Below are 26097 nucleotides of genomic sequence, written 5' to 3'. Positions count from 1 at the left end.
AGTAACAGCAGGAGGGAGGGCATGCCCTCAACTTCTGCTGTAGGCTTCCAGTGGCATATGGTGGGCTACTGTGTGAAACAGGATGCTGGACTAGATGGGCCTTGGGCCCGATCCCGCAGGGCTGCTCTTATGTTCTTAGTAGGGAGGTATGGGAGCTGCGTTCTCACAAGAGGCTGTCTCGGAGATTAGCTCAGAGCATTGCTGAGCAGTCAAACATGGGCAGAGAGGGAATGGGAGTGATTTTCACTCTCCCCCAGCAAACCACACGCCAAAATATTTTTGACTGCCAAAAATATGTCCCTGAGAGCTGTACAGCCCTCAGGGACATATTTCTGGCAGTGAAAAATATTTTGGTGTATGGAGGGGGAGAAAAAATCACTTTCTCTTCCCTTCCATGCACATTCGGCTGCTTGGCAAAGTTCTGGGCTGTGTTCTGAGACAGCTCCTTGTGAGAACACATTTTCTGTTCTGCCCTACCACCACTGTGGAACATGTCAGCCACTGTCTTTAAAGCTTCTTAGTACCCTAGAAACATATGAAGAAGAGTGAAAATCACTGGCTTATCCAGGGCAATATTGTTAACTCTGGCAGTAGCTCTCCAGGTTACAGGCAGAGTGCTTTCCTAGCCCAACTAGCTGAGATGCTTTCAACTAGGAATGCCAGAAACTGAACCTGGTACCTTCTGTATGCAAAGTTTGTGCTCTGCCTCTGAGCTACGGGCCCTGTGGGCCCAATGCAGCTGTTATCCTGCATCGTATGCTCTGCTGTATAAAGTAGCCCATCTCAGTCCACCATCCATCACTCCCCCTCCCCAGTATCATTGTGGCTGTGAGTGTGGATACGTTTCATACCCAACTTTATATTTCAGATAATGGCTAAAACCCCAAGGTCCGGCAACTATGTATATGATGCAATGGCAGAAGGACCTATAGTAACACACACACACACACACACACAAATGGAAGCACAAAGTCTATTTCCTATTCAGCACTTACCCCGTGTCTTCGAAGTAGACCCTAGACACTATCCACATGACAATGAATACTGTAGGGACTCCTAGGAAAAAGGAGAAAAAGGAGAATGACTGTAAAATATATGACTTGGGAAAAGCACTTGTGCAATGCAACACCCTCAGCAGCTAACCAAAGGCTGTCTGCTCCCTCACATGACTCTGCCCTTTCTCCTTTGCTGCCTCGACATCTGGAACTGCCTCACAAGACACCTCTATGACATTCCTTCTCTTACTTCATTCAAATCCCTCTCCAAGCCGTACCTTTTCTGTGAAGCCCCCTCTCCCCCATATCCTGCCATAATGAACCCCTGCTAACTTGGCAAAGAGGCACCTTTTAACATGGTGATTCTCTTTTATTTAGCGGGGGAGAGTAACTGGCCCTATCCACCCCCAGCACAGCATCCCTCCAGTGACTGTTGCTGGTGACTATCTTATGTTTCTTTTTAGATTGTGAGCCCTTTGGGGAGAGGGTTCCATCTTATTTGTTTGTTATTTCTCTGTGTAAACCACCCTGAGCCATTTTTGGAAGGGTGGTATAGAAATCAAACAAACAAACAAACAAACAAACAAACAAACAAACAAACAAACAAACATAATAAACAACAAATAACTGAAACAATCGCCCATTCTTTCCCTGTTTATCCCTGCCTCCATCCCCCTGCACCACCACCACCACTCTGCTGTATCTGTTTTTATCTACTGGAAGCACCCCAAGACAGGGACCTATCTTCTCATTCTTGGCAAAGCAAAATGTGCATTGCCGGTGCAAAATAAATAATACAGAATGCAAAAAAGCTTCACACAGTATGAGAACTAGCACTAAGGAAGGCATTCACACTTGTAGTCTCCCAGGGCCAAACTAGATTAGATGTGCACAGAACCGGCGGGGGGCAGCTTGAAGGAGGGAGGGGAATACCTTTAAGGGAGGAGGAGGGTGTTCTTACTCCTTCCGCCACGTTTCGCACCCGGCACTGCACTTTAAAAAGATCTGGTGGGGTGGCAGTGTACCTCCCTGCTGCCCCGTCGGATCGGAAGTACTTGATGTGCGTGTGAGTGAGTGCGATGTGAGTGCGTCCGACGTGCGCATGCGTGTCGGGTACTTCCGGTCACTTCCGGTCCGATGAGACAACGGGGTGGCAGGGAGGTATGCTGCTACCCCACTGGACCCTTTTAAAGTGCAGTGTCGGTGGGGGAAATGCAGCAGGAGGGGTAAGAGCACCCTCCCCTGCCCTCAAATGTATTCTCCCCGCCTTCGAACTGGCTGAACCGCCAGTCATTCGAACCTGTTCAGAGGCCTGTAAAAGGCGGGGGGACATTTGTGCACATCCCTGAACTAGATATGGGGCAGAACGGCTTACACAGTTAAGCAGGAAGCTGCCTTACCCTGAGTCAAACAATCACTAGTCCATCTAGCACAGGACTGTCTACACCAGGCCTGCTCAACCTATGCCCTCTTGCAGATGTTGGACTATGACTCCCATCATCCCTGAGTATTGGCCACTGTGGATGGGAATGATTGGATTTGTAGTCCAACAACAGCTGGATGGCCAAGGTTGTGCAGCCCTGGTCTGCACTGATGGGCACTGACTCTCCAGCCTCTCAAAGATCTTCCAAACTCTGTTAGATGGAGATAGAACCTGGGACCTTCTGCATTCAAAGCAGATGCTCTTCCATTGAATTAGGGAAACTTTGTAATTCGCTGACTCAACATCCGCTGACTCAACATCCATGTTTTTACATATCCGCGGGTATCTAATTGACACCAGATGTAGGGGATGTGGTCAGTGCTGGGACGGGTCATTCAGCCCTGTCACCGAATTTCCCCAGTCAGCGGTTCATTGAATTGTTGACTGGGAGCTCCTTTCTCTGCCTTCTCATGAAGAGGCAGAGAAAGGAGCTTCCAGTCAGCGATTCAACGAACTGCTGACTGTGGAAATCCACTTCACAATGGAGCTGAATGGCCCCATCCTGGCACCAACCACGCCCCCTGCGTCTGACATGGATGCAGGGGGCATGTCCACTAGAGATCTTTCAATGAAATGCTGACTGGCTGGGTTCCCTTCCCTCACCCCACCTTTGCCTTGCTAAGGGAGAGGCAGGGAGGAAAGTTGTGAGCCAGCCAGCATTTCAATGAAGCACTGGCTGGGAAGGAGAGTGGTGCACCTTTTGCTCCCAGTTGGAGAGCATTGCCAGCTGGGTGCAGGAGTGTCTGGAGGAAGACGATGTCCTAGGTGAGGGGGTTCTTTGGTGCCCCCACCCACTGAGACCCTGGAAGCCGAGGGACTCTCATCCCCCCTTGCACCATTGTCCCCACACCCCTGCCCCAGATGTTTTTGGCTATGATGATGGAAATTGTAGACCAATAACATCTGTGGACCAAAGGTTTGGGAATCCCTACCTTTGGCCCTTCTCCCCTAGTGCTGTCCTCTGATGGCCAGTTATTCTCCAAGGTCTCACCCACAACCTACTACTTGAGATCCTTTAACTGGAGATGCCAGGGACTGAACCTGGGACCTTCAGCATGTTAAGCATGTCCTCTGGCCACTGAGCTATCACTTCCCTCCATTATCAAAATCTCATAAAGTGACTCAGTGCAGATGGGAGCTCATCTTGCTTCAGGACTCAGTATGTGACATGTATGTTCAGCTTGAAGAGTCACATTTATGCAGCCTGACTCAAATGCTATACTAGGGCACAAGAACCCAACACAATGTACAGTGGAACAAAAAGAAGAATAAGAATAAGAATGTATTGATCTTCTTACCCCATCCAATTAGGAGATATACGGTGAAGTGTCTGTTAGGAGAGAATATGACCGTGAGGAGGATGTGGAGATAAAGTCCTTCAACTAAGAGCCAATAAAAGTTGGCCATTACACAGTACTGGAAAAATACCAAGCTAGCCTTGCAGCCGACCTGGAAAGTTACAAACCAAGGATGAAATGTTTGTGCAAAGAAATTACTGTAACATAGTTAAATGGCTTCCTTTGTTGAGAATCTTTTTTTGACAGACACAAGCTCTGACATGCGAGGCTTCCCCTTCCATGAACTTTTTCTGTTGGTAGCCTGAAAGGGCCTTTTTCTATTGTTTGGACTTGGTTCAAAATGCAACTTTTAAAAAGAAGGAATGAAAACAAATGTCAAGTGTTTCTCAAAGCCCGGTTAGAGTGAAAGATTTGCTGTTTGTCTTGCCTCTCAAAGTGGTAGCATATTTTATTTTGTGTGATTCCTCTGGCCAAGCATCCCTTTTGCTTTTTAGAGCAAATCATTCCAGGGGGTGAAATGGAAAAAAATGCCACAACCGTTGAGGTTAATCGGGAGTATGGAGAAGATATTCAGGACCACCAGCTAACCAGAAGTAATTTGGTTTACAGAACATGTGCCCATCACTTTTTAAAGCTAGTTTATTCTAGAGCAGTTGTGCCAGCAGCAAAAATAGCTCTGTGGAATGTGGAATGATGAGGAGAGGCTGAAAACTCTTCCTCATGCTTATGCAACTAAGCTAGGGTCAGCAGAAACAAGACTTCACTGCAGATATTACATCACCTGGACGCTTATGCAGATACTGATTTGTACTGGTTTAACTACAGTGGTACCAGCAGTCTGGACAAGCCCTTACAGTGAGGAAAAGCATAAAATCCCTTCCTAAATTAACCAGAAACAGGGGAGAAAAAAAATCATCCCTTCTAAACTCATCAATCTGAACCTGCAAAGTGAGGAGAGATGTCAGTTCCTTGAAATTTCTATCACAGAACCTCTTTGTGGAGTCTATCAGCCTGCTGAATTTAATTAAGAGACAATCTCTTTTAATGTCACGGATAACATGCTTCCCATGAGTGATTTTTCTTTGGGCATACTGAGGGCTGGTTCTCATGAGCAGCACGAAATCCAGCAGGGCTGTTGTTAGGGCAGGGCAAGCAGGTGACCACCTCAGACCCCACTCTTTTAACCCCTATTAAAATTAACTGGAAGGGAGCCCTGCACTAGCTGATTTGCCCCAGGCCCTGCCCCCTGCCAGGGCTCTATAAGGAGAGCTCTGGTATCCAGTAACTGGGGAAGCGCAGGTGCTTCCACAGAAGCTGTTGTGAGAACCCAGGAAAAATCGGCGATCTTGGGTTGCCACCATGCCAACTCAATATTTAACTGAGATCAACAGCTGGAATTCAAACCCTAGAGTAATGATCTCAGTTAAATATCAGGCTGGCACACCTGCGAACCCAATATTCAACTGAGATCATTAATCTAGTATTTGAACTCCGGCCATCGATCTTGGTTAAATGTTGGGTCGGCATGGTGACAACCCAAGATCACAGATTTTTCCTGGGTTCACATAACATACTCAGAGGGAGCATGAGCGCCACAGGAATCTTAGGTGACACTGTGTTGGACATTGGGATTGTGTTGGACATCGGACATTGAGCAGACCATGCAAACTGGCCTTGAATGAAGCAGAAACATTCAGTGTGAATTTTCAAACCAAAGGAACCGAACAATCTTTGTATGTTGGTTGAAGAGATCTTCTTTAATACCCATCTGGCAGAAGGTGACATAGATATGTGATTTAAGAGTTGACTCTTGGCAGGATGCTGTTATGATACGTCAACTAAGTATCATATGAAAACCTTTATGTGAATGAAGACCTGCCCTGGTCCATTGTTCACCTTCTGATTCTCATGCTATTGGTTACTGCAGGGGCGCCTTGCTAAGGGGATGAGGTGAGGCAGTCTCCACAAGCAGCAGCTTGGCAAACTGGTTGCCTCCATGGAACTGCTGCAGCTTGGAGCCCTGCTTGGAGGGGCCACCGCTCTTGCCCCCACAAAATGTATTTTGGTGGTGCACGAGCCACCCTTGCCTTCCTCTCCTCTTTCCACCCTGCTGTGTCCCTCCTTCTGCCTGTTCAAGAGGCGGAGGGTGGGGACAGTGGAAGAGCAGGGAGACATTAAACACAGCCTTCTGCTTTTTGAACAGGCAGAAGGCAGGACACAGCAAGGAAGAAGAAGAGGAGAAGCTGTGCTTGCCACTGCAGCCACCAGGTGAGGGAAGCGGGAGGCCTAATGTGGCCTGCTGCCCTGGCAAGCCTTTAGAAAGGCACTGCATAGGGATGGGGGCTGACAACAGCCATCCCTCCTCATGCAACACCCTTCCAGAGCCTAGCAAAGGTTGGGTGGGGATGCTCCTAGCTGACATTTGCAAGGTGTGGGAAGGTGGGATTAGCCAGACAGGGCTGCTTGCTGCAGCCTCTTCTCATTGCCCTGCCCTCTTGCCAGCCTTGAAAGGTGATCTGGGCTAATGCCAGCAAGCAGTCTCTTCTCCTCTACCTGCACCCCCTTTAAATGCTTGGGGTGTGTGTGTGTGTGTGTGTGTAAGGCATTTTGCAGCTTGTTCCGGTGAGCTAAAACCCAAGCAAAAAACACGTATACTATTAACAAACGTTTGACTCAAAAAAGTGCTTTATAATTAGGTTGACCTTTCAGACCCTGTGAGATGGGTTGTGATTTCCATTGTTCAAAGGGGAAATGGAGGCAGTGACTTGTTGAGGGCCACAGACTGACTATATGGCAGTGGTGGAACTTGGACTCAGGCCTTCAGAGCCCACTCCAAGTCCTTATCCCACACTGTCTTTTGGCAAGTTCCTTTTATCACTTGACGTCTTTCCATTTGATTGCCCTCAGATTCCATTTACTTTGATTGGCTTGCTGGACTCTTCTTATAGCATCCTGCCCCCTTCCATCACTTGACTGCCAGCTTCTCTGTAGGCCCATCCAAATTCCTGACTAGCTTATGTGTTCTGAATGCAGATGGGTTCTGTTCTTGGGCGGCTTGCCTTAATTTGCCAGCTCCCTTTCATTTGGGCAATGAGATCACAACCATCCTACAAGCCACATCGGTCCTTACGTAGCTTGTTCAATACCAGCATCATGTCCCTGTCCCCAAAAGCTATAGGAGAAACAGGGAGGAATCCTTAATTAGCAACTGATTTACTTACCCAGGAGGGTTGGTCCTCTGAGCAGTGGTCTGTGTTGGTATTGGAATAGAGGATCTCATCTTTGACTAAAACAGAGATTGCTCTTAGAATGAAAGACAGGAACAAATTCAAATGCACGTAGTTCCGAGTGCAGTGAAGTTTCCTATATATGGAAAGAGAGGCACTATGGTTTCCAAAACAGAAGCACTGTTGAAGATTATTTTGCTTACTTTTAGGTTATTTCCTAGGGCAGGGATTCCCAAGTGTGGGCGCTGTCCTTGGACTACAACACCCATCATCCACAGCTACTGTAGCTGGGAATGATAGGAGTTGCAGCCCAATACCTTCTGGAGACCCAAGGTTGGGAACCCCGCGTCCTAGGGCAATTAAGGTATGATGATGCCAGTCACTCACTTTTTTAATCTATCAATTCAGTATTGGACTATGAAGATATGAAGTAACCTCATATGGAGTCAAACTACTGCTCTGTCTAAGCCAGTTTTGTCTACTCTGACTAGCAGCAGCCCTCCGGGATCTCAGGCCAAGATCTTTCCCATCACCTTCAACCTGATCCTTTTAACTGTAGATGCCAACCTGGGACCTTCTGCATGCAAAGCATGTGATCTTGCATTGAACTATGACCCCTTTCCTAGTTTTTTATTTTTTAAATTTTTTAAAACAAATGTGTGTGTGTGGGGGGGTCCATTTGGATTGGGGTTGTGGTGCCAGGGAAGGGGGTTACCCTTTCCCCCCCAGGGTGCAGCTCTGATCCAACTCATCCCCTAACCCCAAACTGCTATTAAGCAGGGAAGGGAAAACCTTTGATCAAAGGGTTAAGCCTATGATGCCTAAGACACCTGCAAGCTTCCCCTCTCTTTGGGGATGGGGCTGTAACTTGGTGGTAGAGTATCTGCTTTGCATGCAGAATGTTCCAAGTTCAATCCTTGGCAGCATCTCCAGGAAGGACTGGGAAAGACTCCTGCCTGAAACCTTGGAGTGCCGTTGCCAGTCAGTGCAGAACCAGGCCTGCTCAACTTAGCCCCCGCTCCCCAGCTGGTTTTTGAACTACAACTCCCATAATCCCAGCTACAATGGCCAATAGACAGGGATTATGGGAGTTGTAGGCCAACATCTGCAGGAGAACCAAAGCTGAGCAGCCCTGGTGTAGACTATACTGAGCCAGATGGACCAATGGCCTGACTCATGATAAGGCAGTTTCCTATTTCCTCCCCAACCTGTTTGAAAATGCAACTACAAAAAATTAAGGGACAGAGAATGAATCCATCAGTTTATAGTTTATTTGGTGACATGTTTATTTACATGTACGTCAGGGCAAGGCGGGAGCCCTTCTCCCTGACATTCAGTTTTCCAGGTGCAGGGAATATTTTTGTCTGGCGGAACATTCAGCCACATGAGCCTCATCTGCAGCTTGAACTGGTACAGCTCAGAGACACCTCTACTTTCTCATCTGCTGCTTGGGTGAATGAGATGTTTCAACCTGCACTACCATTTTCTAAGCCATTGCCTCCCTTTTCAGGGTGATCATAGAAGTAGCTATGCCCCCATCTCCAATATGGCTACAAATGAGATGTCAGAGCTGTATTGCAACCTTAATGGCACTTCAATTTCTATTTTTGTCATGCTCTCTCCATTTCAACATGGCCAGGTGACTAAAAGCCTTACTTTTCAGCCTGTATTTTGGCGCTCTCTGACATAAAAGGCTTTCATTCTTTTGCTTTTGAGTTTTCAAGTTCACATAACTAGGTACATGCAAAGGAAAAAACATATTCATGCATAAATACAAAAGGAACTAGAAAGCCATCTCAGGGGAAAACTTTACAATTCTCTAAGCACTGGCTTTGCAAGCACATGCATGGGTTTTTTAAGTTGAATTGCAGCTGGATCAGGCCCCCATGGATCAGGGCATGGCAGGAAAGGGGGAAGGATAGGGGGGATTTACCCCTGCCATGGTCCTATCCAATTAGGGCTCCTGCACTTCCAAGGAAGGAAGCTCTTATTTGTGCCAATGGGAGCTTTTGTCCTTTGAAAAACAGCAGTACAGAGGATAAATTTTTTATAAATATTTATATACTGTAGGGATGTGCAAACCAGCTAGACCAAGCCAGTTCACCATCGAGCCGGCCCAGTTTGGCTCAAGGTTGAGCTGAACCTCATAGGCCGGGCTCAGTTTTTGAAAAAATGGGGGACTTACCACCTCCGAGGCCTCAGGGGCTGCTACTGTAGACGCAAGGGGGTTTCTGGCGGTTCCCCCCACCGGCCTCCCCCCACAGTCTCCCACAGGCCGATTCAGCCCTCTCTGAGTTCACGGCGGCCATTTTGACAGCCAGTGACCCAGCCATGCAAATGGTCTGTGTGCATGTGCAGCAGCCTTCAAAATGGCTGCTGTGAGCTCAGAGAGGGCTGAACCAGCCTGTGGGAGACTGAGGGGAGGAGTAGCCACTGAAAAACATCCCTCCACAGCCACAGCACCACCAAGACCTCAGAGGTGGTAAGTCCACCATTAAAAAAAAAAAAAAAAAACCCAGGGGAGGGGGAAACATCCCTGGCACCCCCAAACCAGGCCTGAACTGGCTCAAATTCAATCCAAGCTGGGCACCTTGTTTGGGGTGCCAAAATCGAACATGACTGGTTCTGTTCGAGTCCAGTTTGGACTCGAACTGAACTGGGCAAGCCAGTTTTCTGCACATCCCTAATATACCACTTTTCAATGATAAAGCTTTCTAGTTGTTTACACAGCAAAACATGGGGGGTGGATTTCTTTGTCCCAGAATGAATTACTATTGATATACATATTTTCAACAGAAATGTCCTCCAAGTGGTTTACGTAGGAAGAAGAAGAAGAAATATGGTTCCTGTCCCCCAAAGGACTCAGTCACAGTCTAAAAAGACGCACAAAGTAGACAGCAGCAATAGCAACTGGAAGGATGCCATGCTTGAATTGAATAAGGCCAGTTGCTCTCTCCTTGCTAATTATCAGAGAGCCACAATCTTTTTTTTTTTGTCTCAGTTCAGTTCAGTTTTATATCCGTGTCTGACCAGCAACACAAAAGTAGACATACAAAAAACTTTAAGCATTGATAGCAATTTATAGAGAGCCACAATATTAAACACACACACAACACCAGCAACAGCCACTGGAGAGATGCTATGCTGGGCTGAACAGGGGCAGTTACTCTCCCTCTGATAGATATCAGAGAACTACCACTCTAAAAGGTGCCTCTTGCCCTACTTAGTAGGGATGTTAAACCCTCTTCCATTCTGCCTTCCATCTATGCCCCTCTGCCACATCCAGCTGCTATTTAACATTTAAAAAATGGTGCATGCTTGCAACCTCTAGTTTTATCCTTTCATAGCATTTGGAAGTACACTTTCCCTCCTCTGTAACAAATGTGTGCTTCTATGCACATTCTCCATAATCCTCAAAATCTGATTGGAAGCGCTTTCAAGGATTCCACTACTTCTTTTATTTTTAGGGTGGTTCAGACATGCACAAACATCACTCAAGTTCCTGTCGCTGTCTTTTAAAACTATTTATATTATTACTGGCATTGAAGCTCTTCTCACGATGGGTGAGAAGAGTTTCTTCCGGGTCTGCGGGGAGCGTGGGCTTAGCCCACTCTCCCTGCAGATGATCAAAAGGCAGCCCGGGGCGGTCAGATCGGCCACCCACACGACTGCTGGCTCCGTCACAGAGCCGGCAGGGGCTGCGGGGATCGGGGGAAGTTCCAGGATGCCCTGCGCGAGCACATGGGACATCCTGGAGAGACCCCCAAGATCGGGTCTACTCGTGTATTGCCACGTGGGGGTCTACTTCTGTGTCGCTGCACGAGGCGACACACGAGCAAAAAAATGAGGTTAACGGAGCGCTTGCTTCGTTAACCTCATTTAAGGGGAGGGGGAATTAGGTGGGCTAGCTGCCTTGGGAGAACCAGGCTCGCCTGCGAGCCCGGTGGTTGTCACAATCCCTGGAAAGCGGACTAAGCTTCCTTAGCCCACTTTTCAGTGATCATGGGAATAGTCTCATTGTTTTATTGCTTATTTTGTTGGCAGCTGCTGTTAAGTCGTGGAGAAGCAGGATATACATGCAAGTTACAGACAAGGCAACATGAAGGATACTATCAAAGTCGGCACTCTCAAGCTAAAAACCCATGGAGTTTGGGGCAGATAGGCAGATATGGCTCACACTATATACACATTATATATTTATTTTAATTTTATCCAATCCAATCCAATCCAATCCAATCTTTATTACGGTCATAGACCAGAGTACAAAAATTTAATTTTATAAATTTACTGCCTGACTCCAGAGGCTCCGGGGGGCTCACAAAAACAAAGACGAACATGACCAGCTATTTAAAAAATCTAAATGATTCAGAAATTACTGCAATTAAAAAGTCTAAAAAGCAATTAAAATTTTTAAAACATTCAGAAATTAGAGCAATTAAAAAAATCTGAACAGCAATTAAAAATTTAAAACACAGAAATTACTAAAAGCCTGGCTAAAAAAAAAAGTGTCTTAAGTGCTCTTTTGAAGGCCGGTCAAGATGTTAAACCACAAATGTCTATAAGGAGCACATTTCACAGCCCAGGAGCGACTACAGAGAAGGCCTGTTCCGAAGTCACCGCCAGACAAGCTGATGGTATATGGAGATGGATCTCTCGCAATGACCTTAATGTGCGGTGGGGATCATGAAGAAGGAGGCGCTCTCCCAGGTAACCTGGGAGAGGTTTTATTACCTTGGTCTAAGCTAACACAGCAAACTCTAAAATTATTGTTAAAATTATTAGTATTAAATTAGTGCAAATGCATTTTATGCTGGTGAATACCTTCTTTTAACTTGAAATAGTGTTGTCTTTTATGTTGCTTACTAAATTCAATTTGCCACAATCACATGACTTATTCTTCTATCCCCTCCCAGTATAAGGATATATTTCCGTTTCCCTTCCAATTTAGGCATACGTACCTAAACAGGCAAAGAATTATGCTTCCTGTCGTCAGAGCAATGAGAGATGCACTGTGTCCAAGGGTATAAATTGCTCGCACAAGCACATAGAAAATCTACAAAGAAACAATTTACATCCATCAGTTACCATAAGAAGGCTTTCAAAAGAATATTAAGGAACATGCAGTGGTGGAGCCAGCCAAATGGCGGTCTGTGTCCCACCCTGCCTGGCAGCCCTGCCAGTGATGCCCATGCACATGATATCATGTGCATGTGGGCATTCCCGGGCTCCAGAGAGCCCCAAGCGAGCTTTCCCCATCTCATTTCCAGGCAGTGTTTGCTTCCTGGCAGCCTTTATTTCCCATCCTCTCCCTCACTGGAGGGAAAGCAAGGGAAATAAATGCAGGCAGGCAGCAAGTGCTGCCTGGAGATGAGACAGGAGAGCTTGCACAGGCGATCTCAAGCCTGGGCCACACCCCCGTGCATGTGACGTCACGCACAGGGCTCTCTGAAGCCTGAGAAAGCTCGCTTGGGGTTCTATGAAGCCTGGGAATGCCCAGGTGCAGGTGACATAATGCGCAAAAGAGGCGTGCCAGGGCTCTAAAAAGCCCCAAGTGGGCTCTCCCCTTCAGCGATGGAGAGGAAGGGAAATAAATGCATCCAGGCAGCAAGCATCGCCTGGAAATGAGATTGGCAGGACTGGGGTAGGTCCCCTGGCAATCAGGCCATGCTCCCTTTACATGTGATGTCACACACAGCAGGGGCTCTGGTGGCCCTTTTCATTGGTGGCCCAGGCTCTTTGAACCCTTTCACTCAATAGTGGCTCTACCCCTGGCAACATGGCATTATTTTAAATTGTACATAGACATTATGCACCTCCCATATGCATTCAATGGCTTTCTCCCCTCCCCGGGACCTCCATGGGCAATCAATGACTCATATTAGAAGAGTTGGTCAGATCCACTGTAGATAATGGAAACAGGGAGGAAAGGTTACATTAATGCCCTATAAGTATTGCCTCCTATGCACACAGGTGGTGTAGTGTGCCCTATTTTGCAATTTATAGTGGAGGGAAGTATCTGCAGTGATATAAGATGGGGGGGAAAAGCTTTAGTTTTGATATTTGTGTTGGCTGTCTCACCCATGTCAGTTGTCCCTGGATACTGCAGTAATTGAGGAATGAACATGCATGTGTGAAAACTTTGTTCCAGGACTAGCATAATATTGTTCACTGGGTTGCAATTTAAACTGTGAATGGAAAAAAGTCTCCTGACAACAGAACAAAGTCAGTTTAACTTAGGTTTTAGACTTGTCATGATGTATCTGCCGGCAATGCAGACAGAAATGTCCTATCAACACTAAAATGCAGTTGTGATTTTATGATTTTATCCTGGGCCATCCTGCCCATGGCCAGTGCACTCCATTTTAGGCACTTACTTGCTCGCATAGCAAATTTTAGGATCAGGATGTAAAAAGTGGAAATAAATGCCTCCTATGCCTCCCCAATGGTCGATGTTTTGTTCACATCGCCTCTCCCTTCTCTCTTCTCCTTGTGTTGACTCCTATGTTGACCTACTGTCAAAACTTAAGGCCAATCTACATACTATACATGACATTGGACTGTCACCCAAAATGGCATCCCAGTGTCAAATTCCCCTTCTATCCCATATAATTCTAGGATAACTCACTTTGTGATATTCTCATGGGGATTTCCTCACTCAACATCACTGGCTCTCACCAGCAGAATTGAGATAAACAAAATGTGATGATGTCATCGTATAGGTTAAGTAAGCCCACACATTACAAAAGAGAACTATATGTTGCACAAAACATGTAGTTTCTTGGATTGTAAACTCTATGGGCAAGGACCCATCTCTTTTTATGCTGTTTTGTGTAGTGCAATGTATGCTGCGAAAGGAAAAGAAAGTAAAGGAAGGAAGGAAGGAAGGAAGGAAGGAAGGGAAAGCCAACCACTCTCTATGGTTTTGGCAGCAGCCACAGCACAATTCAGATGACACAATGCCACCTTCAAACCTCAGGTTGAAGCAGCAAAACTCACTAAAACCCGAAGGTTCAGATTATGATCTCGGCTTGAAAACCTCAGGTCGCTCTTGTGACAAACCCACCTTTACACATTAGGTCAACCACAAAATGGAACCTCTGGCTCATTTGCCTCCGGCTTGGTGTTGTGTGTGAAGACGGCCTAATGAGTTAGTCACAACTAATTGTTGTCTCATTGATTTCAATTATCCTTCATCATGTTTAATTAATTAGTCATGACTCAAAGGAACAAAAGCATGTGAGTTCAATAAAAATTGTAAGGAGTAGGGGAGTAGCAAGGTTGTAGTGACTCCTTGCCCCGTCTCCACATTCTTCTCTGGGGAGGCATGAGAGGAGAGCCATGAGCCAACTGTTGCTCAGCTGGTGGCCTCCCTCTTCCTAAGGGGCCCAAGGATGCCCCCCATTCAATTATAGTTATAGAGTCCTGCAGATGGTTTGCTGGACCATGACAAAATTTTGATGCACTAATTCCATAGCTCTTCAATTGCACTTGGGTTTTGTTGCGTTCCTATGCTGTTTTGCTAAAATTTGGACATAGATCACATATGAAAGGTCAGTGACATGTTTATTTCTTTTGACCATGTCACTTGCCTCTGAGGCCCCTGGGCTAGTTACCTGGCAAGGAGCCAATACCAGCACAGAATGCGTCAAGTACCAACAATGGGATGATGAGAGCAGCTACTGGAAGACAAATTGTAGCAATCTGGCCCTTCCTTACCCTGAAGAGTTAACTGGAAGTGAACTCTGTCCTGTCTGTCAGGCAGTTACTTGTAGGGATCAGCCACTCAGCACACGGTGACCGGAACCTAGAGGGGCCTTGAGGCAGGAAGTGAAGATGTTCTTTGTTCTCAGTTGGAGCCAGGCAGGGGAAGCAACAGGTTGGCTGGCCAAGCCATGGCAGCAACCAGGAACTCTGCAGGGGCTTGAAGTCTCTACCATGGTTATGGTGAGTTCAGGAAATAAGCCAGGGCTTGACTTTGGAGAAAGGTTTAACGAGGGAGCTGTATGTTAGGTAGCTGATGTCAGATTTCTTTATTTTAGTGCTTTGCAGATCCTTACTACTGGTCTATTGTGTTTTATTTTGTAACATAACCTTCTAAGAAACCCTATCCTCAGCCCTTTTAGCCATCCAGGGCACTGCAAAAATCTCTGTAACCTTTAAAGGTGCTTTTAAAGGTTCCTTACAACTGGAGGCGTATTCTTTTGTATTTTCTTGCATTTACAGTGAGGGAAATAAGTATTTGATCCCCTGCTGATTTTGTCCGTTTGCCCTCTGACACAGAAATGACCAGGCTATAATTGGAATGGTAGGTTTATTGTAGCTGTGAGAGACAGAATAACAACAAACAAACCCTCAAAAGCCCAGTGCCCAAAAGTCAGCGATGGATTTGCATTGTAGTGAGGGAAATAAGTATTCGATCCCCTATCAACCAGCAAGATTTCAGCCTCCCAGGTGTCTTTTCACTATATGCAGGTAACGAGCTGAGATGAGGAACACCCTCTATAAGGGAGTGCTCCTAATCCCAGCTTGTTACAGTACCTGTATAAAAGACACCTGTCCATAGAAGCAATCAATCACTCAGCTTCCAAACTCACCACCATGCCCAAGACCAAAGAGCCGTCGAAGGATGTCAGGGACAAGGTTGTAGACCTGCACAAGGCTGGACTGGGCTACAAGACTATCGCCAAGCAGCTTGGTGAGAAGGTGACTACAGTTGGCACGATAACTCGCAAATGTAAGAAACACAAAATAACTGTCAATCTCCCTCAGTCTGGGGCTCCATGCAAGATCTCACCTCGTGGAGTTGCAATGATCATGAGAACGGTGACAAAGCAGCCCAGAACTACATGGGGGGAACTTGTCAATGATCTCAGGGCAGCTGGAACCATAGTCACCAAGAAAACAATTGGTAACACACTACGCCGTGAAGGACTGAAATCTTGCAGTGCCGGCAAGGTCCCCCTGCTCAAGGCAGCACATGTACAGGCCCGTCTGCAGTTTGCCAATGCACATCTGAATGATCCAGAGGAGAACTGGGTGAAAGTGTTGTGGTCAGATGAGACCAAAATCGAGCTCTTTGGCATCAACTCAACTCGCCGTGTGTGGAGGAGGAGGAATGCTGCCTATGAGCCCAAGAACACCATCCCCACCGTCAAACATGGAGGTGGACACATTATGCTTTGGGGGTGTTTTTCTGCTAAGGGGACAGGACATCTTCACTGCATCGAAGGGACGATGGACGGGACCATGTACCGTCAGATCTTGGGTGAGCACCTCCTTCCCTCAGCCAGGGCATTGAGAATGGGTCGTGGATGGGTATTCCAGCATGACAATGACCCAAAACACACAGCCAAGGCAACAAAGGAGTGGCTCAAGAAGAAGCACATGAAGGTCCTGGAGTGGCCCAGCCAGTCTCCAGACCTTAATCCCATAGAAAATCTGTGGAGGGAGCTGAAGGTTCGGGTTGCCAAACATCAGCCTCGAAACCTTTCTGACTTGGAGAGGATCTGCAAAGAGGAGTGGGACAACATCCCTCCTGGGTTGTGTGCAAACCTGGTGGCCAACTACAAGAAACGTCTGACCTCTGTGATTGCCAACAAGGGTTTTGCCACCAAGTACTTTTGTGAAGGGATCGAATACTTATTTCCCTCACTACAATGCAAATCCATCGCTGACTTTTGGGCACTGGGCTTTTGAGGGTTTGTTTGTTCTTATTCTGTCTCTCACAGCTACAATAAACCTACCATTCCAATTATAGCCTGGTCATTTCTGTGTCAGAGGGCAAACGGACAAAATCAGCAGGGGATCAAATACTTATTTCCCTCACTGTATGTTCTATGCAACTGAGTAATCAAGATCTTTAAAGTGTCCCACTCCAAATATCAGCAGAGTGTTCTTTGGATTTAATCTTGTAAAGTAGTGAGTGTTTGCTGTTACCTGTAAATGAAGCTGAGAGAGAGGCTCAGACTGAAGCAGTCTGTAGTATTTTGAATAATGTTTATTTTTCTTTTTGGTCCTTTACAATTTTAACCAACCTCTTTGAGTGAATTTTCAACTCAGGAAAGGGGGGGCTGCAAAGGGGTTTTACTCTGGTGCAAACATGCCTCAAGTTTGATTGCTCAGCAACACACTACCAAGTTTTCTCACCACGTGTAGGCTGCACATGTGAGGTTGTTGTATTTTTCCATTGGTAAAAGAGTAGGAGAGTTCCCTGGACATTCACCCAAATCCAGGGGGTGTGTGTGGGGGCAAACTCTGTAATAATTTGGGTGTGTTGGCAGCAATTACCAGAGGGACGGCCTTTGTTGAGCAAACATGGAGGGAATGAATCAGCAATTTTCTTTCCCCCATGTGGACTTGTTCTGAGACAAAGGCTGGGCTTAAATCCGCCATTTGCCAGTCACCATTTGTTACATAAACATAAAGGACACTGTAGAACTGGAAAAGGTTCAGAAGAGGGCAACCAAGATGATCAGGGGCCTAGAGCACCTTCCTTATGAGGCACGGCTACAACACCTGGGGCTTTTTAGTTTAGTTTGGCAGCAGGGAGACATGATAGAGGTCTATAAAATCATGCATGATGTGGAGAACGTGGATAGAGAGAAAGTCATCTCCTTCTCGCATAACACTTGAACCCATGAAATTGATTGCCAGGAAATTTAGGACCAACATACGGAAGTACTTTTTCACACAACACATAATCAACTTGTGAAATTCTCTGCCACAAGATGTGGTGACAGTCAATAACCTGGATGGCTTTAAGAGGGGTTTGGATAACTTCATGGAGGAGAGGTCTATAATGGCTACTAGTTGGAGGGCTATAGGCCATCTCCAGCCTCAAAGGCAGGATGCCTCTGAGTACTATTTACAGGGGAGTAACAGCAGGAGAAAGGGCATGCCCTTAACTCCTGCCTGTAGGCTTCCAGCAGCATCTGGTGGGCCACTGTGTGAAACAGGATGCTGGACTAGATGGGCCTTGGGCCTGATCCAGCAGGGCTGTTCTTATATTCTAACGTAAATGCAACATCCATAATTATGGATGTATAGCTATTTCTGTCATGTCACCTTAATAAGACTGGTGCCTATTGATCTGGAAGCCATTCTTGGATGTGCAGGATCATCTCTCTCTCTCTGACCCAAAGTACATTTATTTCTGCTGAGAACTTTTTCTTTACAAATATTCAGTCATGTAGAAGAAAGTCTACACAGCTTTCTATTAATATGCTTGCTGGCTATAAGATGCTAAAGTTAGCTTGCTGGAGTTTTGTTTGACAGGGTGTTCTTTCCACTTCTGAGCATATTTCTCACTTCTATTTAACAAGACAAAAAGGTTGTTAGCGAAAAGGTTAATTTGTTGCTGCAGGGTCCACGAAGCCTTTGGAATCTGTCAGAATTTAACATTCATCTTTCTAGGGAGCGTTGGGCTGTATTACTAAGAAGTGATTTGACACCAACCAACATTAAACTATGGCTAAAGAACATAAGTATAGGCCTGCTTAAGCCAGTGCTGGGATGAACCCCTCCCCTCTTTCCCTCCTGCTACTTTCACAGGCTGCAAAAGTGGGGAAGGAAGTTTGTCGTTTTGGGGAAGGGGGGACCCACAAAAGTGATGAAAACAGTTTTGGGAGGATGGGCAGCTTAGCAGCAGAGGTGACCATCTTCCTCTCCTTCACAGAAAAACGGTGCCATGCCGTGATCCAGGTTGTACAGACTTTTTAAAAATCTTGACTATCTCTTAGCCAACCAGAACGATTCAGTATAACATGGCTAAGTTCTGCTTAATAGCCAATAAAACTTGCCAGGAACTAATTAAGAATCCAATTTAGCTGTTCTGTTTTGATGTTTAACTACTATATTGCAACTTTTATGGTTTACTTTGCTGGGCTTCTGTATGTAAGTATTATTATCGTCCTGGTCTGTGACTATAATAAAGTATTTGATTTGATTTGATGTGTCAATAATTGTCTGTGCATACAGATCTGCACATGAGTACACTGTACACAGATTGTATATGTGTTCAACATAATGAATGAATCGGGCTCAAGATCAGGAATAAAGGAAGTTTCATTTTGTAACAACTGAAGAATTAAAATTATTGAATCATCTTCCAAGAACAGTCATGAGCTCATAAAACTTTATTTGTTATAGAGCAGGTTTGGAAACATTTATGAAAGGTAAGATATGTCACATTTTAATTGGAGACACAGAAATCTTATTTTTGCCTTTTCAGACATTCAAAAAAGCCACAATTCAATGCAGCTGCTAAGGGGCGATGAAAGCCTTTTACAGAAGGAGCATCTTGCTGTTACCCTTGAGACTTAGATTACCATTATACTTGAGGCCTAAAAGGAATTGACTAAAAATTCCCAACACATTTTTGATTTATCACGTTCATATCCCAGAATGAGGCTCTGATACTTTCTCAAAGTAGAGGTCCTAACCAATTCACAGTTCCTTTGGTGTGTAAATTGCTCCTTTCCGAGCTGTCTTATACTTGTCTGTATGGCATTTGATCTGCCAGCCTTCCTCGTTTCAGAGGATGACAGTCTGCAAAGGTGTCAGATGAAGTGGGGTGGGGGTGGGATGCTGAACTCCAACAAAAGCAAAGGGTGACTGACTGCCTTACACCGAGTCAGGTCAGTGGTGAAACTCGGTAAAGACTCTCAGTAGAGACAGTGGTGCTTCTATCTATACAGATTGGCAGCAGTGCTCCAGGGTTTCAGACAGGGGCCTTCTGCTTGCAACGCAGGTACTCCACTGAGGTCTGGCCCCTCCCTGTACTAAGTATATTTTGGAATGCATTCGTCTGTAGGAAAAGCAGATGGGTTGCAAAGGTTGCAAACTTGGCAAAGAGGCAACTTTTAACGTGGTGATTCTCTTTATTTAGCAGGGGGAAAGTAACTGGCCCTCTCCACCCCCAGCACAGGACCTCCAGTGACTGCTGCTGGTGTCCATCTTATGTTTCTTTTAGATTGTGAGCCCTTTGGGGACAGGGATCCATCTTATTTATTTATTATTTCTCTGTGTCAACCGCCCTGAGCCATTTTTGGAAGGGCGGTATAGAAATTGAATAAACAAACAAACAAACAAACAAATAATCCTAGTAGTAATTGGCACCCTAGGTGCAATTCCAAAAGACCTTGAAGAGTGCCTCAACACCATAGGGGCCACACAAATCTCCATCAGCCAATTACAAAAAGCAGCATTACTGGGAACAGCCTATATTCTGTGATGGTATCTATAATAATAACAGCAACAACATTGGCAATAAAATTCAGCCATCCCAGGTCCTTGGGAATAAATATCTGGATAAAACAAACCAGTCAATAACACCTGTTTGACTGTGCAAACAAAAATAATAACTACTACTAAACGCCAACCTAGACAAGATGATGAAGTCCTCCAATTGAATTTCCCATCTCTTAAACATTTTGTAATTTTTAACTATCTGTGATTCAGAAAGAGGAAAGTGGTACTAAAAGAGTCGTTTAATACCCCCGCTATTTTTGCAATAAAAATTGCTCCCATCTGAAGCAGTATTTGCCCCAGGCTGTACCAGCTGTTTTTTTTTGGGGGGGGAGGTGAATTCATTAGGAAAATAACATGGGGGAAAGAGTTACTTCATTCCCACCCTAGCATGGTGAACCCCCTCCCTCTTTGCAGTTGCATTTTACAAACATTTAAGGAAGTCGGAAATCCTGCTTGTGGGCTTTCCAGAGGCATTTGGTGGGCCACTGTGGGAAACAAGATGCCAGACTAGATAGGGCTTGGGCTTTACTTCTGGTTTTATCCAACCATGGCTCTCACCTAGTTTGGACCTTGGGTTCAGGTTGAAGCTGCAGCCACACATGCATCTACTGTATGCTAGATAAGAGCAGCCTCAGAGTTGGTCCTCAGAACTATTTCACCCACGGTATTTAGAATGTATTTGTTACTATTAAATTAAATATATATCCCTCCCTATGCCAGCAGGACTACGGGAGACTTAGAGTAGTTTAAAAAAACATATAATTTATGTGTACAGAGAATCAAGAACAATTCAAGAAAACAGTTGTTGCCGAGGAGGATTTTACTGATCTGCGGAAGAAGTTGGGGTATACAGAGAGAGTGAGACAGAAAAGAAGACAAAGAAGACGGAGGCGGAGGAGGAGAGAGTTGACTTCATCAGCCCCTCTCTCACAAGACAGAAGCCTTGTAGCTGGTTTTTCCTCTTTTCATGGCGCTCATTTTTGCCTCCGTCTATGAATTGTGTAATATGAACTGTTTTCCTTATTGCTAATGGCTAACATGATGCACAACGCAACATGAGTATTACTGATCTGCAGTCAGCCCAGCCCTGGTGGTGTTGCATAAGAGCGCACCTGCACAATCACTTAAGTGGCGCATGCGTGCTTGTGTAACAGAACTTACATCGTTTTAAGTAGCTGTGCAACTGAGCATTTCTGCCACACCACCAGAGCTTACTTTTATGTGTGCAGCAGCATCAGCCAATTGGTAATGCCAGCATTACGTTGCGCATTCTGTCAGCCAATCTCTCTCCATTTTAAAGCAAGCTTCCAATTAATGCTTAACTGGACAGCGGCCTGTTTTAAGCTCTAGGATTTCTCAGTTTGGTTTTGGCTTTTTAAAAGGTGATTTTGGTTATTAAATGTGTCTTTCCCCCCTCCTTTTTAATACTCTGAATTCTTCTGAGAAACTTGGTATGCAGAGGGTCGGAGGGAGGTCAGTGGCCCCACTAGGCCGCCCCCTGCATCTGATGTCAGACACAGGGAGCAGTCAGCCACGCCCCCACATCTGACATCAGACACAGGGGGCGTGGTTAGCCCCCAAATGGGGCCATGTGGCCCCGTTTGGGAGCTAAACCATGCCCCCCCATGTCTGACATCAGATGTGGGGGCATGTCTGGGGTGTGAGGCGTGGCTCCCGAGGAGTGGCGGCCCGGGTTCTTTGAACCCATCTACTCAATGGTGGCTCCGCCCCTATGCACTATAGTTCTAACACCAGTGCCTGTTTTAGCTCTTTAAATCCATATATAATGCAATCAGGTTAGTCCCAAGGTGCTGTTTCTAGACAGAGAAATACAGCACAGCACTATAATGGCTGAATTTGCTGTCCCTCTTACTTTTCCTCCTCGGTCTTTAAAGGGCTTATAGTGCCTTAAGCAGAGAAGTGAAACAGAAAGAGAAGCACATATACAGCTTCTAGAGTGCCGTGTTTGATGGCCTTCCATCTGGAAGTTGTTGTTGTTGTTGTTATTATTATTAATTTGATTTGTATACCGCCCTTCCAAAATAGCTCAGGGCGGTTTACAATTAAAACAAACCACTAAAACAGTAAAGAGCTAAAATAAATTAAAAAACAATATAACAATTAACAAATTTACAACGTTTTAAAACAACAATGAAACAATTACAGTGATTAAAAACCCCAAAATCAGGTTCTGAATTTTAAAATAGACCAGATATTAAAAAACCCAAAATTTAGGAGGTTAGAAAGCTTGAGTGAAAAGATGTGGTGTTTTTTGAAAATTGCCAGAGATGGGGAGGATCATATCTCAGCAGGGAGTGCATTCCACAATCTCCACAAGTTGCAATGAAAGGTTACCCACACCTCTTTAAACTGGTACATCACTGCTGTAGTGATGGTATCCAGGGAAGGCCAATGATGTCAGAATAGGGAGGGGACATGCTTACACACCCCATGTGAGTAAGGGAAGAGCAAACTACATGGTTGAATACCGTACCAAACTCAGAAAGTGTTTATATCCAAGAAAATGTACCAAGACCTCTGGAATGTAAAGAGTAATAAAACAAATATTTCTATTTTGCTTCTGCAGTTCAAAAAGGTTGTGTTAATTTATGATTTACAGATTTATGAAGAATGTTTAAAAGGAAAATATTTCTGTTTTAAAACAAACAAATGAACCACCAACCAACCAGCCAGCCCAAGAACTCACTCACCCACATCCAAAGTGACCTTTCTAATAATGGGAACAGTTGTCCAGTATTAATGAAGTAAAGTTAAGCTCTCTGGAGGTTTAGCCTCTGGAGAAATCTGAATTGGCCGGTGATGCTATGTTCCTATGACTGTAAGCTGTTCGAAGAGCTTTGCTTACTTTTAACTTGTACAGCACCTAGCACAGCATTAGACACTCCATAAAATAAATTATCAACCCACCTGTCTTACTTGGTTCTTGAGATTCTCCTTTGAGATCAGTAAGGGCACAATCCACCAGCCCCCTGAAATGAATGGGAGCTATCATGTTCTTGGTCAGCTGCTATTTTTGTCAAGGAGGCCTGTGCAAGATAACCTCCTGGTGGATTGCACTCTAAATTGCTAACGCTACAGCTTTTGTTAACATATCTGGTACAATATGGCATGTACTGCTTCCTTGAGAACTTGGTATGGTTTAGCCTTTTAGAATCCTTTAATTAACAAGAAACTTAGATGAGGGTGTCCCGCCCGCCTCGCCCGCCCATAAGGTTCTTCTTTGTATGTATAACCAGAAAGTAGCCATTCTTTTAAAAAAGTCTACAGGCAGCTGCTGTCTGCACACACAAAATGTGTAAAGCATTTCATATGTACATGCTTGACTCTGCCAGGTCAAAATGAGAAATAAGTGAGTTAATTATAGTTTTAAAAACTCGAGAGAAAACATGGCTGAAGCTTCTGCCAAAAGGTCACTTTCTAATGATATACTATAGTAAACAAGGGAGCACAGAATCTCATGTATTCATAGATCACAACCTCTCTCGACTGGGATTCTTAGGCTTTCATAGAGGCATTCTACACATTAGGCAGCATAACATGGCAGACTGAGGAAGAAGAATTGAGGAAGGGGCATGTTTCTGAATGCCCTTTACCTGAACAAGCTTCTTCATGGAATAAACTAGCATACGAGTGAGATGCTGTACCTTTCATCCTAATGAACTAAAGTCTAAATCTGCTCTAAGAGCTGTTCCACCTATTACAAAGAAGGAGGTGGTAGAATTCTGGACTGTGCCATTTCATACTCTGGGTAGGAAATTGCCATTTTGGAATGCTGCTTCCCCACATAAAAATGCATTGCATGTAGAACAGCCCTTAGAGCAGATTTGGACATTCAGAAGCACGAATACCATCTGAATCCCTATTTCTTATGTAATGCCTGAAGCAGAAACAAAGACATCGTATCCCAGGAAGATCTGTATGCTACAGAGGCCATACACAAAGATCCACTAGCCCTGTTCACATACTATGTTCAACACTTGTACAATGAGTATACAGTGTACATAGGTACAGTTATTCACATGTTATGCTGAATACAGGTATGGCTGTTCACTTCTGATCTGTACCATGCATTTGAGGGACCTGTACCCAGATTCACTTTTAAAATGAACACAGGTATAGTCATTCACACAAAAAAACATGTGTGAGTGTACACATGCACACGTGTACATCTGTACACTCATACGACATAATGTCTGGATAGGGCTACTATATGGCTATGATCTGCAAGACCACATTGGTTGTTACATTAAAAGCAAGAATTCAGATGTGTACAAGGTTTGCAAAAGTAAGCCAACCACCAAATTGATTTATAGCAGAGGTTCTTCAAATTGGTTTATATCAGATGGTCCCCAGATGCTGTTGGCCTACAAATTCCACCATCCCTGGGGGCGGGGTGTGTGTGTGCATTGGGAGTTGTAGTCCAACAACATCAGGTCACCCAAGTTTGAGAAGCCCCGAGTGACCTTCCACAGGCAAGGGGGAATAACTGTTGCCACTTTCCCAAGAGTAACTGGCACTTCAGTACTCAATGAGGCTATTCTCACGATGGGGAAAACTGGGCTAAAGGAGCCCAGCCTGATTTTCCCCCATTGTGAGAACCAGTGGGCGAGCCCCATGGTTCTCTGGAGGCTAGCCTGCCAAAGTATCCTCCCCTTAAATGAGATTAGCGGAGCAGGAGCTCCACTAACCCCATTTTGGCAATCATGAGTTGCCATGGCGTGGCTCCACACCGCGGCAACTCACAAGGAGACCCCTGCCAGGAGGCTAAAATGAGCCTCCTGGTCTTGGGGGTCTCCCCAGGATGCCCCACACACTCATGCGGGGCATCCTGGGACTTCTGGGGGCTGGGCGACCCCGATCCCCACAGCCCCTACCAGCTCCATGATGGAGCCGGTAGTTGTGTGGGCAGCCAATCCGGCCGCCCAGGGCTGCACAACTGATCATCTGCGGAGAACGCGGGCTAAGCCTGCTCTCCCCACCAAACCCTCCCAGGCTTTACACACCACTTGTGTGTAGAGCTTCAATGTATTTTCTTGAAAGCAGTTTTTTCCTCTTCCCTTCTGCACACTTCTGATCTCTAGGTCTTCCAAAAGTATCTCCCAGAAACAATGTTAATGTTGGTTTTCAGCAGCTTAGATAAAGTAATTTTGGATACAGTTGTAGCATTGAAGTGTAATCTGATTTTAATTGTGTATTTATAAACGCATGTATTGTCACCAGCTTCTAGTTTGGAAAAAATGGAGCACACTAGGAATAGAAAAGAATGAAATAAATCAAAAGTAACTTGATTCTTGCCCATGCAATGAAAACATCATACCTATTTTAGATAATATTTTCTTCAGCAGTTTAAATCTGAACGATAGAATTGTTTGTCTTACCGTGCTATCCTCGTCAACGTCTTTAAACCCACAGGCATAGAAGACATCTGGGAATATCTCTGACCAGCCATTACTTGTACAATTTTTACTGATATTTCCTGAAACAAAGAAAGAAAGAAAGAAAGAAAGAAAGAAAGAAAGAAAGAAAGAAAGAAAGAAAGAAAGAAAGAAAGAAAAGCACACAGCAATATATAAACATCTGGCAATTTTTTCCTAGCAAAGTCTTTTTGTGAAGGTCCATAAACCTCTGTTTGCTAAATTCAGTATTTCTACTCGAAATAAGCCAAACTGTGTCTCCTCAATCCAGTATGAAGTCCAACATCCATCCATGGTATAGGCCAGGGCAGCACAACCTTGGCCATCCTGCAGCTCCCATAATCCCCGACTAATGGCCACTGTGGCTGGGGATTATGGGAGTTGCTGTCCAAAAACAGCTGGAGGACTGAA

At 45.2% G+C, this 26097-nt stretch overlaps 1 protein-coding gene across 1 annotated transcript in view; it reads right to left on the bottom strand.

The window, feature by feature from the left end:
- Window positions 1-26097, bottom strand: part of VIPR2 (vasoactive intestinal peptide receptor 2) — an 89408-nt gene that overhangs the window by 15505 nt on the left and 47806 nt on the right. The window contains exons 4-8 of the mRNA XM_053266103.1: window positions 25651-25748; window positions 11962-12056; window positions 6998-7139; window positions 3777-3927; window positions 996-1056 (exon numbers count right to left, since the gene is read on the bottom strand). Of these exons, the coding sequence (XP_053122078.1) occupies window positions 996-1056; window positions 3777-3927; window positions 6998-7139; window positions 11962-12056; window positions 25651-25748 (547 nt within the window). The remainder of the gene's footprint in view (window positions 1-995; window positions 1057-3776; window positions 3928-6997; window positions 7140-11961; window positions 12057-25650; window positions 25749-26097) is intronic.

The sequence above is a fragment of the Hemicordylus capensis genome, chromosome 6 (assembly GCF_027244095.1).
Source record: "Hemicordylus capensis ecotype Gifberg chromosome 6, rHemCap1.1.pri, whole genome shotgun sequence".
Classification (NCBI taxonomy): Eukaryota; Metazoa; Chordata; class Lepidosauria; order Squamata; family Cordylidae; genus Hemicordylus; species Hemicordylus capensis.
The sequence above is the reverse complement of the archived record's forward strand: the minus strand, read 5'-3'. Positions and strand labels throughout refer to the sequence as shown.